Below are 16,440 nucleotides of genomic sequence, written 5' to 3'. Positions count from 1 at the left end.
TAATTGTCTAAATTACAACAAAATATTTGGTTAGTCAACAATTAATAAAGAGGAATTAAGAGCTAATGGCACTTAATTGAGGGGCACTTCATATAACTGTGTACTCGACATTATACTTAAATACAACTGAATCTGTTATTCATGAAGACAAGAAAGAAATATGCAGGCCAATCTGGCACTGTGAATCAGCAATTGGATCTTTCATCCAATGAATTTTAGATTTTGCAAATTTTTTTTTTTTTTTGAGACAGAGTCGCGCTCTGTTGCTCCAGGTAGAGTGCCCTGGTGTCATCATAGCTCACAGCAATCTCAAAGTCTTAGGCTTAAGCGATCCTCCTGCCTTAGCCTCCCGAATAGCTGCGACTACAGACGTGTGACACGACGCCCGACTAATTTTACTATTTTTAGTAGAGACGGGTCTTGCTTTTGCTCAGGCTGTTCCAGAACTCCTGAACTCAAGTAAACCCCCCAGAGTGCTAGGATTACAGGCATGAGCCACTGTGCCCAGCCTACATATATTTTTGATAAGGTACTCAAAATCTTATGAACAAAGGTTAGCTAACTAGAATGCAATAAATAGCTATATAAGCTATTTAATGTCAACTTTTAGGATTTTATTTGATGAAAATATCCAGTGCTTTACCATTGATGAAAAATTTGAAACTGTTCTGAACACATGTTGGGTCTGTTGGTATGTTGCAAAAATAGCATGGTATTTCTACATATCCCTTAATTTATCTAGTTACAGTGATTAATGCTTGCAGTGTGTATGTTCGCTATGACTGCAGAGTCTCTGATTCTTTAATTTTTGTTTCACATTGTCTAATAAGAAGATGGGATGCATGTAAATAATGAAAAAAGAAGAAAAATATAAAAACTGTATGGGCAACAACCTACCTAACGGGTACAATGAATGCTAGCTGGGTGATGGGCTCACTTTTAACCCTGACTCGAGCATTACAAAAGAGATCTACGTAACCAAAAACATTTGCACCCCCATAATACTTTGAAATAAAAAAGAAATTACCTTTAAGCATAAAAGCCTCAAAAACTACATTCTAATTTCCAGATGTTTATGGCCTATTTATTCTTCTCAGAAGTAAGTTAATTGGGACTATTGAACTCAATTCTTGCTTGACATTTAATATTCTGCAAATGTCCAGCTATGGGCAGACAGAGTAAATAAAATTACATGTTCTCACAATGCTTTATGAAATCAAAGTTCAAAATACTACTATTTGGTTAAATATACTACTCAGAAATAGATATCTCAGCATAACTTTGACAAATATGGAAGTAATTCTTTTAATTCCCTCAAATTCTTCTAGCATTTACTTTTGTGAAAACAAAATCTCAGTATCAATTTGAATACATACTCAGAGATTCCCAAACACTTCAATAGAGTGATGGGAACCCCAGAGAAAATGGGAACTTGTGCTTATCACATTGGTGGTGGTAGCTGTGAACAGAACCAGTGGTAGCTGTGAACAGAACCTTACTTGGCTGGGGGAGGAGAACAAGAACAGTTACTTTGGGTTAGTAGTGAAAGTCTTAGAGTATGCATGATGAAACCAATGAGGTAGAAAACATGCAGTTGTGTTCCCCTGGATAGTGTGTATTTGGGGATAACACTACCTTTTAAATCTTATCACATGGATACACATATTGGGAAATCTGCATGATCTTGCCAGCTAGAATGACATGCTTTGGGGACACCAGAAAGATACCACCTAACACTAGTATTGTATAATTCTCTTGATCTGTAACAAGTCTTTATCTTTCTCCTCAAATTATATTAAGGACTCAAACTAACTACCTATATGTTCTTCCAGTTCCTTCTGGAGAAACTGAAACATGACTTACAAAGACCCCTTTGGGCCAAGAAACTATTTGGAAGAGGAAAAGAGTACAAATAAAGCAGAAGGAAAGACACCCGCCCCCGAAGATAAACCATGTGAAAGGTCCAGATTAAATCTTTCCAATAGCAAGTCAGGAGCTTCCACAGCACACAGTTTCTCGTCAAATTTTAAGTCTAAGTGTTATACCTGCCTTATAATTTTCTTTCTCTATCACTTGGTCTTCCTTCTCTCTTTCTGCTATTCCTTTCCCAGTTATCTTGTTTTGCCTTTTCTCTTCTCCTTTTGCCACCAACTTTTGTTTTTCTTCTCTTTAGGATGAAATGAGATAATCATCTAGTACTTTTAGAAGTACAATGCATAAATATAATCCTAAATCCAAACAGTGACAGCCATAAGCAGTGCTCAATCCCCAGTTAAGGGACTCAAGTGTTTTGGGCAGCCTGTCAGATGGTAGGTGTCCCATATAACCCCTTAAACTTGTAAAAAGACCTATCTTGCATTAGAAGCTGGTAGAAGTGACTATTTAGTTTTGGTTTTATGCATTTTGAGCCTATTTAAATTTTAGCCAGCATGTTGTGAGATCATTAGATAATTATTTTTTCATCAGTTTCTAAGAAGCAATGTTTCTGATGCTATCTACTTTAAATTTTCCTTACAAAGTTTTTCCCAGAGAAGAAACAAATTTATAAATGATAATTTAAGTACCTGGAACTATCCGTCTAAAATCTAGAGTGAGAAAATTATTTGAGATTATTAATGGCCTATATGCAGCAATAACTTCAACACATACCACCTGAAGGATTTTTCTCACTTTTGAATGTGACTTGGAGTGGTACTTACGGTTCTGCCAGATTTTCACACAATGCATGGTAGTAGTCCCATAAATTATCAAAGAACTTTCAAGTTTGAGGATATTTAGAAGTGATCTTATGCAGCTTCTTCCTTTCCTATTGTGTTGATACATTTGCCTACATTATTTTCCTCATTATTTTAGTTTGCATTTTAATTGGGCTTTTGTACAATTTCCAGAAGCTTTCAAATACATTATACCTTTTTTTAAAAAAAAAAATCACCATGGGGGGCGAAGAAGTACAGGGATTATTTGCTGAATTATATACAAGATAAGATGGGGGTATTATTGATGGAGATTGGTGGTCCCAAAGGTCTCCCTGTTACCCCTTATGCATCTGTGCCTTCATCTTTTGTCATACCCCCCACACATTCATAGTGTTTTGGGATATTTATGCTCATCTATTAAGGCACAATAAATGCCTTAGACCAAATTACATAGCAACCAAAGGCATATTTGCCTAGAACCTACATTTCCTAAACCTATCTTTCTCCCAGAAATTTCTGCATATGCTGGAGAAGTTTTCTAAGAAATTCCATAGTTTCAATGGTAGCCCCATCACAAATGAAGGGCCATTTGTAAGCCTTGTCATGGATGCAGAAAAGCGGAGAGTCCTTGTTTAATATATATATAGCTGCTGGAGTGTTAGAACCCCCTTGTTTTAGTTTTAGAGAGCTGGTACTTTCTAGATTGTTTACCTCCTTTAAAGAAAATTTTAAAAACTGAAGATGAAAGCACACAGAGGCTTCCCCATTCTGCTTACTTGGTTGCTAGGATCATCTTTTTTCTTGCTGTCTGTTCTTTCTGTTCCATATGTTGTCTGGCAAGATGTTCTCCTACTGCTTTGGCTGGAAACTCTGTTTCACAAGTATAGCCAAAATCCCGAGCCAAGTGCAAAGCCTCCCCTGTTGGCAGACAACACAAGTCAGTTTCTTACCAATATCCAACCTTAATAATAGTAGTATCTTAAATTTTCTTCAATGCTCACTCCTTATTGTAGCCAGATGGGTCATTTTTCTTATTTATTTTAAACAATCCAAGAAAAAGGGCTTTTTTGGGTAGGTGCAATGAGGAAGGATGAGGAGAAATTGAGGAACACAGAAGTGACTTACCAGGCAGGGATACATAGAAAATTGAGGGGAAAAACCAGAAACACAATCCAGAAGTTTTGACTACCCTCATGGCTCCGGCTACTACACCAGATTGACTTCTAAGATTTTACATTTGATTCCCAAGGGAAAAAGCTAAACAGAAATGTCATTTTGTTGCAGCTCAACAACCTATTCTCAGTATATCTAAACTATTTAGATGTCTTTTCCATGAGACCTATTAAAATATATGGCAAAGTGTCCAGATAACTTTTCAAAGAAGTTGGAGAACTTTGGAAAGCAAAATAAATGAAATTATATCCATTTCATAATATTATGTTGCTAAAGACAGTATTATGTGATTATAGAACTAGCATTATGAGGCCTTATGGAAGGCTGCAGTACATTATAGCATTATTTATAATATGTACATTATATAATATTACATACAATGCTTAAATACAATAAAATCATGAATAATTTTTGTTCTTTCACAAAATATTAAACCCAAGTAAATTTTTAAGAAATGGGGTAAAAATGGCTTATTGGCAAAGTAAGATTTAGTAATAGAAATCAGTCTGGGAAACAATGGTATTTTTAAAGCTCGATTAGGCCAAATCTTACCTGGCCATTAAATCTTTTTAAAAAATCAAGTTTCACTGCATATGTACCAAGCACCTACTTTATTCAAGTGCTAGGTAGGAGTAATGAGGAATACAAAAGGGCACCAAAGATTGCCCTGTCTGTAGGAAGATGACAAACATAGCAATAATAACACCAGTAACATGAACAACAAACCAAATACCATAGTAGCACTTTGTAATTTTTATTGCAACTACATAAATATTATTTATAACCTATACATGTTTACTAATATTATGGTGACATTAAATGTAAGATATTGTATTACAAGTACAAATAAGTGTTAAAGATGAAAGTGTTTTGCTCAAAGGAGAAGAACATGGTAATCATGGAGAGGTGATCCAACAGTCACATAGTTAATCAACTTTTGCCATGAAGAAAGAAAAATTAGGCTTGGTGACCAAAATCATATAAAGCTTGTTTGGTGACTGGCCAAAGTAACAGTCTAAGAAGTGATGGGTTTGATTCTGTTTTATACTCATAGATAAGAGAGTATTTGATGAGTTAATACCAGGAAGAAATAAAAATAGCATTATAATATGGAGGAGGAGGAAGAAAGGTATATAGATAGACAAAATTGACTAGTTAATCTCAAGTAAAATATCCTTAGTAAAGATACTATTTTCCCTAGAAAAAATGTTAGTCTTTCAGATTGAGGAATTCACATTTACAAAAAATGACAGAAAATTAACAAAAATGGAAAACAGGAAGACATTTTAGGATGGTATAGAGCTTTAAAAAATATAAGCCTGAAAGAAATTTCCCCCTTAAATTATTCTTGCCTTTCATGCAATTAAAAATCCTAAGAAAAAATGTAAATCAATTCCCAAGAATTTTTTTCAAACATATTATGAAAAATTTCAAACATATAGCAAAGTTGAAAAAATTTTACAGCGAACACCCATATGCCATCCTTAATATTATACTAAACTGGCTTTATCACATATCTATTCCTCTTTTTATACTTCTATCCATCAATTCATATTTTTATGTATTTTCAAGTAAATTTTAAACCTCAGTACACATCTCCCTAAATTTTAAACCTCAGTACACATCTCCCTAAACATTTCCCTCTAAAAGCTTTTATCTCAAGAGTTTTCCCTGATATATACTAAAAAAAAAAAAGAAGGAATAAGCCTAAGAATTCTTTAATGATGGCTTATTTGTATGATTTATACTTAATGATTATATAAGAACTGGTGGGATTTTCGCCCTTATTTATTTGACAGGTAAGCACATTTAGACAATGGAAAGGTCCATTGTCGCTAATATGGAGATAATAGTTAACATACTGATTTGAAGTTTCAGTGTGTGCAAATATTAATTAAGCATCATAATTAAGCTCTTTCATTTATGCAAGTATGTTCAATTTTAATTTGTTACCAACAGACAGTAATCTTTTCATTCCTTTTTTTCATCTATTCATTCATGCTGTAACCATTTCTTTCATTCCCACAATGTGAGACTTCCTGTTCTAGGCCCTGGCAAAAGAGTCTAATTCAATATAAAAACTATTGCAATGAAGTAACCATATTAGTTCACATAATGTTTTGTGAACTAGCTAATCATTCGCCTTCCCACCCACATTTCAAATGAGCAATAGCAGGTCTTTAGCTGAGATTTTTATATTTGTGTGCTCAAAAACATCATTGTTTTTTCCTCCATCATAAATAGAAAGATGACATAACTAAATAGAAAGGGTCTCTATATTAATTAGTCTGGGTAGTGCTAGTTTAATGGAGGATCACAGCTTTGCATAAAGCTGAAATATACAAGTAGTATGTTTAAATTGTTTATTATCAGTAGCTTATTGTCCTAACCAATTGGGAAAGAAAATGCATGCATATTTGGCAGAAAAAAACGACACAAAGGGTTTTTTTTTTTTTTAAAAGGATGTCATAATGCCATATGGGATGGTTAATATTCTACAAATTTCAAATTCAATGTTAAAATATCTTAAAGGTTGAGCCATCAAATAATGCTACCTGACCAGTGGATAAACTTTCGTGGACCTTAGGACTCAGAGGTATCTTGGAACTAACACAATGACGCCATCCGTAGTGCCATCTTTGTACAACAAGTTATATATATTAATATAGATGTACATTGCTATTGTTCATGCAGAAATAGGTATTTAAATAACATTTTAACAGAGAGTATATATATATATATATATATATATATATAAATTTCCATCTACTGTTTGCACAGTAGTGAGAGAAGTGAAACAGTGCAAACAGGAGGGTGGCAGCATGCCTCTTGAGTTTTGTGCTAAAACCTGATTCTTGAGATCTGTCCTATTTTATGCAAAGCTCTCACCGTGTGGTAGTTTTTAAAAACAGTTTGAGGGGAACAGTTGCTATTTACATTTACACTGACAGCCAGATCCTTCCTTCCCTTAGTTCTGTTTACTGCTTTCTCCTGCTTGCGATATAACATTGTTACAGGATGTATAGCAATGCTACATCAAAAGAAGTGGCAAGTGAAGACACTCTGATATGTAGTTAAAATGTGTATATCATGCCACGAAAGCTTTGTGTGTGAGGACCCAAGAATGAATAAATAAATGGATCCATGAATTAAAATACACATGATATTCAGAAACAATGACAAATCTATAGTTAAATCCTTTACAACAGATGTCTTAGTCAACAGGTTTAAGAAAAATAGAAATTTTAGGATCAGAAAAGCATATGAATAAGGCTCTAAGGGATTTGACTGATTTGTGAAAATAAAGACCTATGAGCTTCTCTGTTTCTCCGTTTTTTTTTGTTTCTGTGCTAGGACAAAATGCTTATGTGAACAATGAGCAAGTACAGTAGCCTGTGGTAGAAAGAGCAATCCAGGAAAGACTGAGAACGTTTTTCCTTCTACTTCCATAACAGCAAATAGGGCTGCCGTGGCCTCATTTCTGTGAGAAACGTGGGTTGTCTTGTTCTTTTTTTCAGAGTGGGTTTAAGGTATTCCTTTAATGTACTGTGGCACTTGGCCATCACTCTTTTTTTTTTTTTATTTTAACACGACTGAAACAACACACTAACTTTACAAATACCTCCCTTTTACTTCACGTCATTTCAAGAATTACATATTTTAGAAGTAGGATATATGTGTGTTTAGGGAGCTGAGGTTACTGCTTGGAGAGGAGTATTCCAAGACCAAAGCTTTAGGCTCTGTGTACCAATTAACACCCCCCTTCCAAAAAAGTGGAAACCACTGAGGGATATTCCATTTTTCAATAGTCACACCAGCAAATGATGACTTATATTAAATAACTTTCTTAAAAAGCAGGCATGAGTAAATTCCAGAACCTGGGGAGAATGTAAAAGGAGAATTTTCTCCTTGGTTTCATGGAAGTCATTTTTCCACAATCCAAACCAAAAGGGTAAAAAAAAAAAAAGAATTAGGAAAAATGTAAATGACAGTCATTGATTTTGTCCTGAAATAGAAATGGAAAAATGTTTTCTGAAGAAAAGTTGTCCCGAGATTCTGGGTTCTCACATTATTTTATGAGATTTAGATGCATTTTTAAACACCAAAATAAGGACACCTGACTTTCAACCTTCTATACAGTCATTAGGGTTTTTCATTTCTTTAAAATTATTACATTTTAGGAAAGTATGTGTTTTAGACAACTAAAAAAATCAAGCTCTAATACTAATTTGTATTAAGTATTACTTCTACATTGTTATTCACTAGGTAAGTCTTATTAAGTGTCACTGTAACATTATTGCCTTAAAACATTTTAGGTTTAACTTAGTATTACAATGTTCAATGTTATTAACTTAAAGCAACAATTCCTATGTGTAAACTCCAGTCACATATCTGTGATTTCAGTCTTATCTTCATGTGTAGGGAAACAGCACATTCAAAACTAAGGGATAATTCCAAGAAGTACCTATTAGAAAGGAAAGTTGAGACTATTTTCAAACCTGAATAAAATATTATATTAAATAAATTGTCTTATAATATTCAAGCTTTAGCAAACTCTAGAGCTGAAGGACAAAGCAAATATATCTGTTACAGGTTTCCCAATCTATTCTTAAGGGAATGTACTCTACAACTGTATGCACCATACAAACTATGACATAGATAGGTGCCCTAAAATGTGGTAGTTTCCCTGATTTAATGATGATTTTGTTCAAACACCAACATGTTGTTTTTCAAAGTGATAGGTTGCTTCCCCATTCAATATCCTGCACTTAGCACAGCACCTGATTCACAACAGGTACTCAGTAAACCTTTGTTAAATGAAAAAGTTTTCAAATATCTTATTGGCTAATTATGACAATAGTCTTGTGAGGCACCTACTCCAAAGAATAGAGTGAAAAACTAAAACAAAAGAGACTTGCCAGAAAAAAATAAATATATATAGAAAATCTATGAAAAGTACAAAAATAGAGTATATCACCATATTAGTGGAGCCATTTAATAAAATAGACTATACTGGAAAGCAGGATTTTTCAACCCTTGCTACTCCCATAACCTTGTAATTTGTTTTAAAAAAAATTCTGGGTTTTACCCCTATATCAATTAATCTCTGGTGCTAGGGCATCTGCATTCCTTGAAAGCTCCTAAAATAATTCTCTCAAACCAGGGATCAGAATCACTGTGTTAAGGTAAAGAGAAAGCATTAGGTAGAGATGAACTATACATCTTCCCAAAAGATAAGGATTCTATGATTTGTACGAAGGGAAGGCAGCCACTATCACGTTAATATTAAACAGTAAGAGCCTGTCTCATGGGGTACTTGCATGATGAGTTCTGCCTACTTGGCTCATATGGTAGAAACTCTAGAAACAAAAAAAGAAATGTGGTAGTAGAAGTAGAGATAGTAGAGACAGCATTGTTAGGGAAACAAGGAAGACATTAGTCTTTCCATATATTTGCATAGGGGCATTTAGCATAAGATGACACTTGTTTCTGAGGCTAGTGGAGAAAAGATGGATTATCAGTAAAAGGCATTGGGACAACTGGGTGGCCAACTGACCAAAAAAGACAAATAAAATTGGATCTATACCATACATCTATTATAGCAACAAAATGAAGTCCAGATGGATCAAAGATTTAAACATAAAAAACAAAATCACAAAGTAATTAGAAGATAATATGGGATAATTCTTTTGTAATCTTGGAATCAAAAATGCCTTTTAAATCATAATAAAAACTAAAAAATATGAAATAAAATATGAGAAATATGATTATATCAATATCAAAAAGTTCTGTATAACCAAGACCTAAACAAACAAGCAAACAAATAAAAACCTGAAAACTGCAAACAAACAAATAAAAGCCAGAGGTGTGGAGGTTTGCAACTCATATCAGAGATATACCAACAAAAATGAGCCAATTTTCTTAAAACATACTGAGCACTTAAAAATCAATAAGAAAAATACTAAAAATTACCCATAAATACAAAGTAAATGAATAGACAAGCTTATAAAAGTCTAAGAATATGACCAACCTCCTTCATAATAGAGGGAGCTTTTTAAAAAATAACCAATCAAATTATCAAAGATCAAAACATTGATAGCATTCTGTTTAGGCTAGAGTACAGGAAAGTACTACAATGTCAATGTTTTTTACCCCATTGATGATAGGATTTTAAATTTGCAACCACTACTGAGAAGAATCTGCCAATAACGTGTCAAAATTACAAATGCAAATATCCTTTTACCCTGCAACACCACTCCTAGGAATTTATTGAATAGATGTACTTGCATGTCTGCAGAATTACTTATATAAGGATGAGATTACTCATCGCAGCACTGTCTGTAATAGCCAAAGTCTGAAAACGCCTACATGATTTTCAGAAGAGAATTGATTAAAAAAATGTGATACATATATGCGTTAGAATACTATGAGTGTTTAAAAGAATGAATAACTTGGAAACACTGAAAAAAGAATGAACACTAAGACCAAGTGTGAAAAAAATGAAGTGCAAAAAAGAATGCTATTTCTTTTGAAAATGAAAAAAAAAATGCATATACACATATATCCTTAGAAGGAAACAGAAATTCATAACAGTTTTCTTCTAAGAGGGGAACTGAATGGGGAACAGAGTGAAAGGAAGTATTTTACTGTACACTTTTGTGTAACTTTTGAATTTTGTACACTTTTTGTGCATTACCTGTTTGAAATTATATTAATTAAAAAGAAAAATTTCTCTCTGTCCTGTTTTTAGAAAGATTTAATTTGGAACTCAAATATTTGTTATAAATTAAACATGGGCCATGCCAAGATTTCCACTGTTATTCAATAGGAGTTAGACATCCCTAGGAATAGTTACAGCCTACAATTTGATTAGAATACCTATGAATTTCGATAACTGTAAACAATGGACAAAAGCATAAAACTGAGTGTTTGAAAAGTACATTTTTTGAGCCATAAACTTTCAAAGGAGAATCATAGAAAAAGGAAAAGAAAGTCACTAGGAAAAGAATGCAGAGGTGGGCTTTTGAGTGTCACTATTTGCAAGAGTGAATACTGAGCCCAGAGCATGAAAGGGAAGGACCAAGGCAAACAGGCCTAGATACACTTGCCTTTTTGTGCCACAGTCACCATGAGCAGGAATAAGAGTTGAAGGACACCTAAGCACATAGTCAGACACAATGGCATATGTGTTGTGTCCTATTTCTCCTGCTTCTACATGCAAACACCTTCCCTCCCCAGCCTCTCAAAATGAATGACATTATAAAATGAGGGTCAGGGGAGTGACATTAGGAAGCAAACAAATAATTTAAAATATACTCTAAGACAGTATCTATTGGTCCATGATATTGTATGAGGCAATCTCAGGTTCATTTAGACCAACTATTGAATATAGGTAAGTATCTCATGTATTTAAAAAAGTTTTTATACATGAGATAACAATATCTAATTGTTATCTAATTATCAATTATCAATGCAGAATCTCTTAGGTAGAAATTATTCTGTGCCTAGAATAATAAATTTACAGATAATACAATACCTACTGGTCTAAAAAAAAAAGACTCTTTCCAAAAAGGACCCTAAAATGATTAATTAACACAGGTTCTACTAGCCTTCAATTTATTGAGCACAAATTCCACTGGCAGCTCTGAAGCAAAACTGGGCCCAAGATGACACTGTCCACGCCAGAGTGTTTGTGTGCAAAAGGAAATACCAGGGTTCTTCTAGGTAATTGTCTGACTAAAACGAGCATCAGCTAGAACTATTATGGCAAAGGGTCAATATACTATCCTTTTCATATCATATACAGTTTTAGAAGAAAGCTGACAACCTTTAACCCAAAGATGGGACTTAGGTAGGAATGTAATGTCTGGAGAAGGCTAGTGAAGGAGCTTTTTGGGTTTGATGGTTCTTTCAGACGTGCAAGCACTCCAGGAGTCCCTCAAGGCTAGCTTCTTACCTCCAAATGTCCAAAACCGCCCATTGTTGGTATCTGTCTGAGGACAATGAGAACAGTTTATTCTAAACTCTATAAAAAGAATGATTTATGATGAGCATGCCCTGAACAGACATTATCACTAATACTTGGCAAAATGATTCTGATATTTGAAGTCTGCATGTCTCATGCAGTGAGCAGTGCTTCTTTCTAAAGCTGTAGACTAATCACATCAAGAAATCTTGCTGGACAGATCTCACCTATAAGAAAGAGTTCATTGGCAAATTGTTTGGTTTTTTCCCCCCTTGTTTACTAGAAATGCAATCATTGAGGCTCAAGATAAAAGACAGAAGGGAAATGACACGAAGTGGTAGGATTCCTTTCTACTACCTTTGGGTAGTTTGGCTGGCCTGGAAGAAAGAGGTTTTGTTGGGTAATCTTGTAACTATTAACAACTAACTGAATTGGCATCCTTTTGAAAGTAAAATGACATTATTGATCATTATTCCAGAAAAGAAGAATAAACCAAGATTTAATGTTCCTCTAACTCTGAGAGATTACGTAGCAGCAGAAGGTTCATTAGGATTTAGAAATCTTGCACTAGTGGACAAGATTTTTTGGACCTTGGACACAAGAAAGTTCGAGAAACTTGTGCAGTATTCCTAGTAGTAGGGGAGGGCCAACCCAAAGTGAAAAACAGGCTCAAGGATTGATACCTTCTTTCTGTCCCTCAGTTTTACCTTGGTTAAGTTCAGAAGTAGCTCAGAAACACAACTGTTCATAATCCATGCCACAAAAACAAATCCAAATGGAAAATGCACTGTGGTGTTGCAAACCAAAGAACTTAGTTCTCATCCTTGCCGTATTCAATTGCATAATCCTGTGCAGAACACCTAACCTCACTATGCCTTAGTTTTCTCATTTGAGAATGACAGTAACTAAAATTTATTGAGCATTAGCTTTATGCCAGGCACTATGCTGAATGCTTTGCAAACATTCTGATTTAACCCTTACACCAACCTTATGAGGAAGGAATTATTACCACTGCTTTATAGATAAGGACATTGATGCTCAGACAGGTTATATGTCTTCCTCTGTAGTAAGTGGCAGAAGTGAGTTCAAACAAGCTTATTTGACTCCATAATCCACACTCTTAACTATAATACTACACTCTAGTACATTAGACTGCTCCATCTTTATTTTCCTCCAGGACTAAAGTTTTATGATTCTTAGTAAAGTTTACTATTAAGCAACATTGTTGTTTAGGGGAAGGAAACTAGAGGGTAGATATTAAGTGCCTCTATGCCATCCTGGTGCCAAGTGTTTAATTTATGTGAATGTAGTTAATCCTACAAAAGACACACAGGGCAAATGATGTGGTAGATAGGGATGTTAGACCATCAAAAACTTGGGTTTTCTTTATATACTATAAAGTTGTTTCTGAAAGACTCTGCCCAACTAGAGTCTAAATTTTCTAGCATATCCCACCCTCATCCCTGCAATTAGTTATGACCATGTGACTAGTTCTTATGGAATGTGAACAGTAGTAATGGACTAGTTCCTGGCCAGAGTGGGTAAGAAGTGGTATACTTTCACCATCACGCCTTCCTCATCTGTGTGCTAAATGAATAGAATACCTAGGACCTAGAGGAGGGCACAGGTACAGATGGAAGAACTCTGGTCCCTAAATGAGACAGTGACAAGAAGAAAGTCCCCTGACAAGGAACATCCACTTCAGACTGTAATGAGTGAAAAATAAGCTTCTATTGAGTTAAGCCACTGAAAATGTGGGAATTAACAGCTGGCATTACCCTTATCATTATAGATAGTACGGTTTTTACTTATAAATGGAAAATGAGCTCAGCCGTTAAGTAACCAGTCCAAAGTCAGGCAGCATTTCAAAAATGATATTATTCTGGGGGTAGGGAGCAGTGGGAAGAATACTAGGCCAAGGGCTAATAGATTATGCAAGCAGCACAACTAGTTCACATGAGGTAAAATGTGCAGGACAGGGTTTGGGAGTTTATATATTTTGAAGCTAAGGAAAAGAGCAACTGTGACAAAGGGATTAAAGTACAAAAGAGTTAGTAGAGGTTATATACAATATTTGGGAATGGTTTCCCTTTCTTTTGCTGATATATATTTACACTCTTCTTTGCCTCATACCATTTAAATACATACACACACACACACACACACACACACACACACACACACACACACACAGAATTTGACCTCCTACCACAACAGACTGCAAGCCAAGGTATTTATATTTAAGGACTTAATTAAACTGTGCTTTTGGAACCCCAGGCATTACCTGAGAATGTTACATAAGCTTTTATAAATGCAGCAAAACTATACCTAGAAAGCATCTCACTCAGGCAAACAGAACTTCCTTGTAGCAACACTCTGCAATGTCAGCCATCTTGGAAAAATCACAGGTGAGGACAGAGTGATGGACAGGAACGACTAGATTATTGATTCCTTACATTTGTTTTAACAACCACCAACTCTGCAAACATCGTTCTGAAATAAAATACAGAGGCAGCAGCTACAGAAGTCGCCAATTCAAAAGTAATAATCATATAGCAAGGGTGTTAGAATTAGAACAATAATATTGGGAAAGTTTTTTAATGTTTTATAGAGACAGAATTATTTCCACTGTAGAAAGAGTCTGGAATTATCCCAACATCTCCTCAGGAAGATCAGTGCATTGGATTAAGCTAATCTAAGCCATCGTATTTTCCAGAGACTGACATCTCTCTGATATTATAGATGCTAGAATGGACAAAGGAGAAATCAGGGTAATATAATTAACAAGGAGAAAGGAAAGAAAGAGGCTTATATTAAAGGGAGGTACAAGAAGTTGTACCTAATCATTAGCTATATACTTAAACTTTAGATGAAGACATGTGAGTAAAAAGGGAATAAGATCTGGTATTGCTTTCATGGGACTAAATGCAAATATTTCTATCTCATTCTACATTAAATATATCTATGTTATGTAAACCCCTCCAAAAAATCCACACTCTAAATATCTGCCTTACTAAAATGTTCATTTTTCAAACAACTTTATCAGGTGAAAAAAAGTTAACCTCACGTTCTTTATCCCATTGGTTACTACATACAATATTTATAATAGACAAGTTATGAATTATTGAAATATATTGCAAATTTGCATCAAATAACCTTGTCTTAAGAATCCCTAAAATAATCTCTAAAAATAATGACTCTAATATATGGATTCAAAAATGATGCTAGTAGCCATTAGTAGAGTGATTCTGTTTAAAATGAATATAGGAAAAAATGAGTTTTAAAATAATTTTAAAAAAATGATTGAAAATCCAAAGCAAACACTGAAAACTAAGAATATCATGATGAAACCTTTTATGTCAGTGACAAGGGCTGCTTTTGAAAAACAAATGTTCATTTGCTAACTTGAATTCCCCTCATAAGGCATTGTACTTACTGTTCATCGATTGGATCTTTACAAAGATTATAACATCTCTGCATGAAAAGCCCATTAGGGCTCCTAAACACAATTCCCTCATTGGTATTCCTATAAAAATGTCAACAATGGCCAGGTTGTATTCAAATCTTCCCCAGAAAGAAGCAGAGGCAAATGTAAAGTCATAAAAATTTGACCTTCAAGAGATTTGTTTCTAATTCTGGCCAATGAAGAATAAAGTCAATTGGATATTATCTCTCTTGTGTTCAATATAGTATCAAATGAAACATCAGTAATGTATTGAACCATCAGGATGCTTGAGAAACTATCAGTCCAGTCATGGCTAGACTACTTTATATAGGTTTCAGGCAGCAGTTTCAAGAGAAAGTTAAGAGAAACTAAATTACTAGCTATTGGTGATTGAAATGCACACATGGGTTAATATAGAAAATCCAGGAGATAAAGGGGAGATGTCAGTAAAAAAAAAAATGGTGAAAAATAGTATTCTTTCCCATAAGACTATATATGTTTATACAAAAGCTGACGGACAATTTTAGATGACTAGGAATCTAGTTTTAGAATTTCTGAAAAAAATAAAATGTTGCTGGCTCTTGTAAAAGTATTTGATTGAGGGGGAAAAATATTACCCAAAAGTGTGGTCAATTCAAGGGCTTATGAACACCAAATGGTAAATATGGTGAAGTTTATACAGAATAAAACTGTACAAATGGAACAAACATTAGACTCAAAAAGGTTCAAGGTTTCAGAAATACTGACAAGAAACATAATCTATTTACTTCACTGTCCCAGGAGGTTGGTAACTCAGAGTTGGGTGGCTAACATTTTGTATACATCTAACGTGATCCATAGGATTCCAGGGATCATGAGCCCCGTGCAGAACATGGCATCTTGTTAGCTGGAAAGGAGTCATCAGCTGTCACCACCAACCCAACTGAAATGTGGGAATGAAAAATATAAAGGAGAGTCATCAACAATGAGGTCACTCTTCTTGTCAGCTCAGAGTTATAATGAAGCCTATTTCAATTTAGATGAAATGTCTTGTTCATCAAATATTAGGTTCTTGTCATATCCCAAGATAACCTGTAGTTTTTTAAACTGTGGCTCATGACTCATGACTCAGCAGTGAGTTGTGAAATAAATTTAATGGGTTTATAATGAGCACGTAAAAA

The 16,440-nt window shown here is 34.5% G+C and overlaps 1 protein-coding gene across 1 annotated transcript in view; it reads right to left on the bottom strand.

Moving 5' to 3' along the window:
- TFAP2D (transcription factor AP-2 delta) overlaps positions 1–16,440 on the bottom strand; it is a 56,175-nt gene that overhangs the window by 21,750 nt on the left and 17,985 nt on the right. The window contains exon 6 of the mRNA XM_045542185.1: positions 3,473–3,614. Coding sequence (XP_045398141.1) covers positions 3,473–3,614 — 142 coding nt within the window. The remainder of the gene's footprint in view (positions 1–3,472; positions 3,615–16,440) is intronic.

This window comes from Lemur catta, chromosome 2, assembly GCF_020740605.2.
Source record: "Lemur catta isolate mLemCat1 chromosome 2, mLemCat1.pri, whole genome shotgun sequence".
Taxonomy (NCBI): domain Eukaryota; kingdom Metazoa; phylum Chordata; class Mammalia; order Primates; family Lemuridae; genus Lemur; species Lemur catta.
Note: the sequence above shows the minus strand (reverse complement) of the source record. Positions and strands in the feature narration are given on the sequence as shown.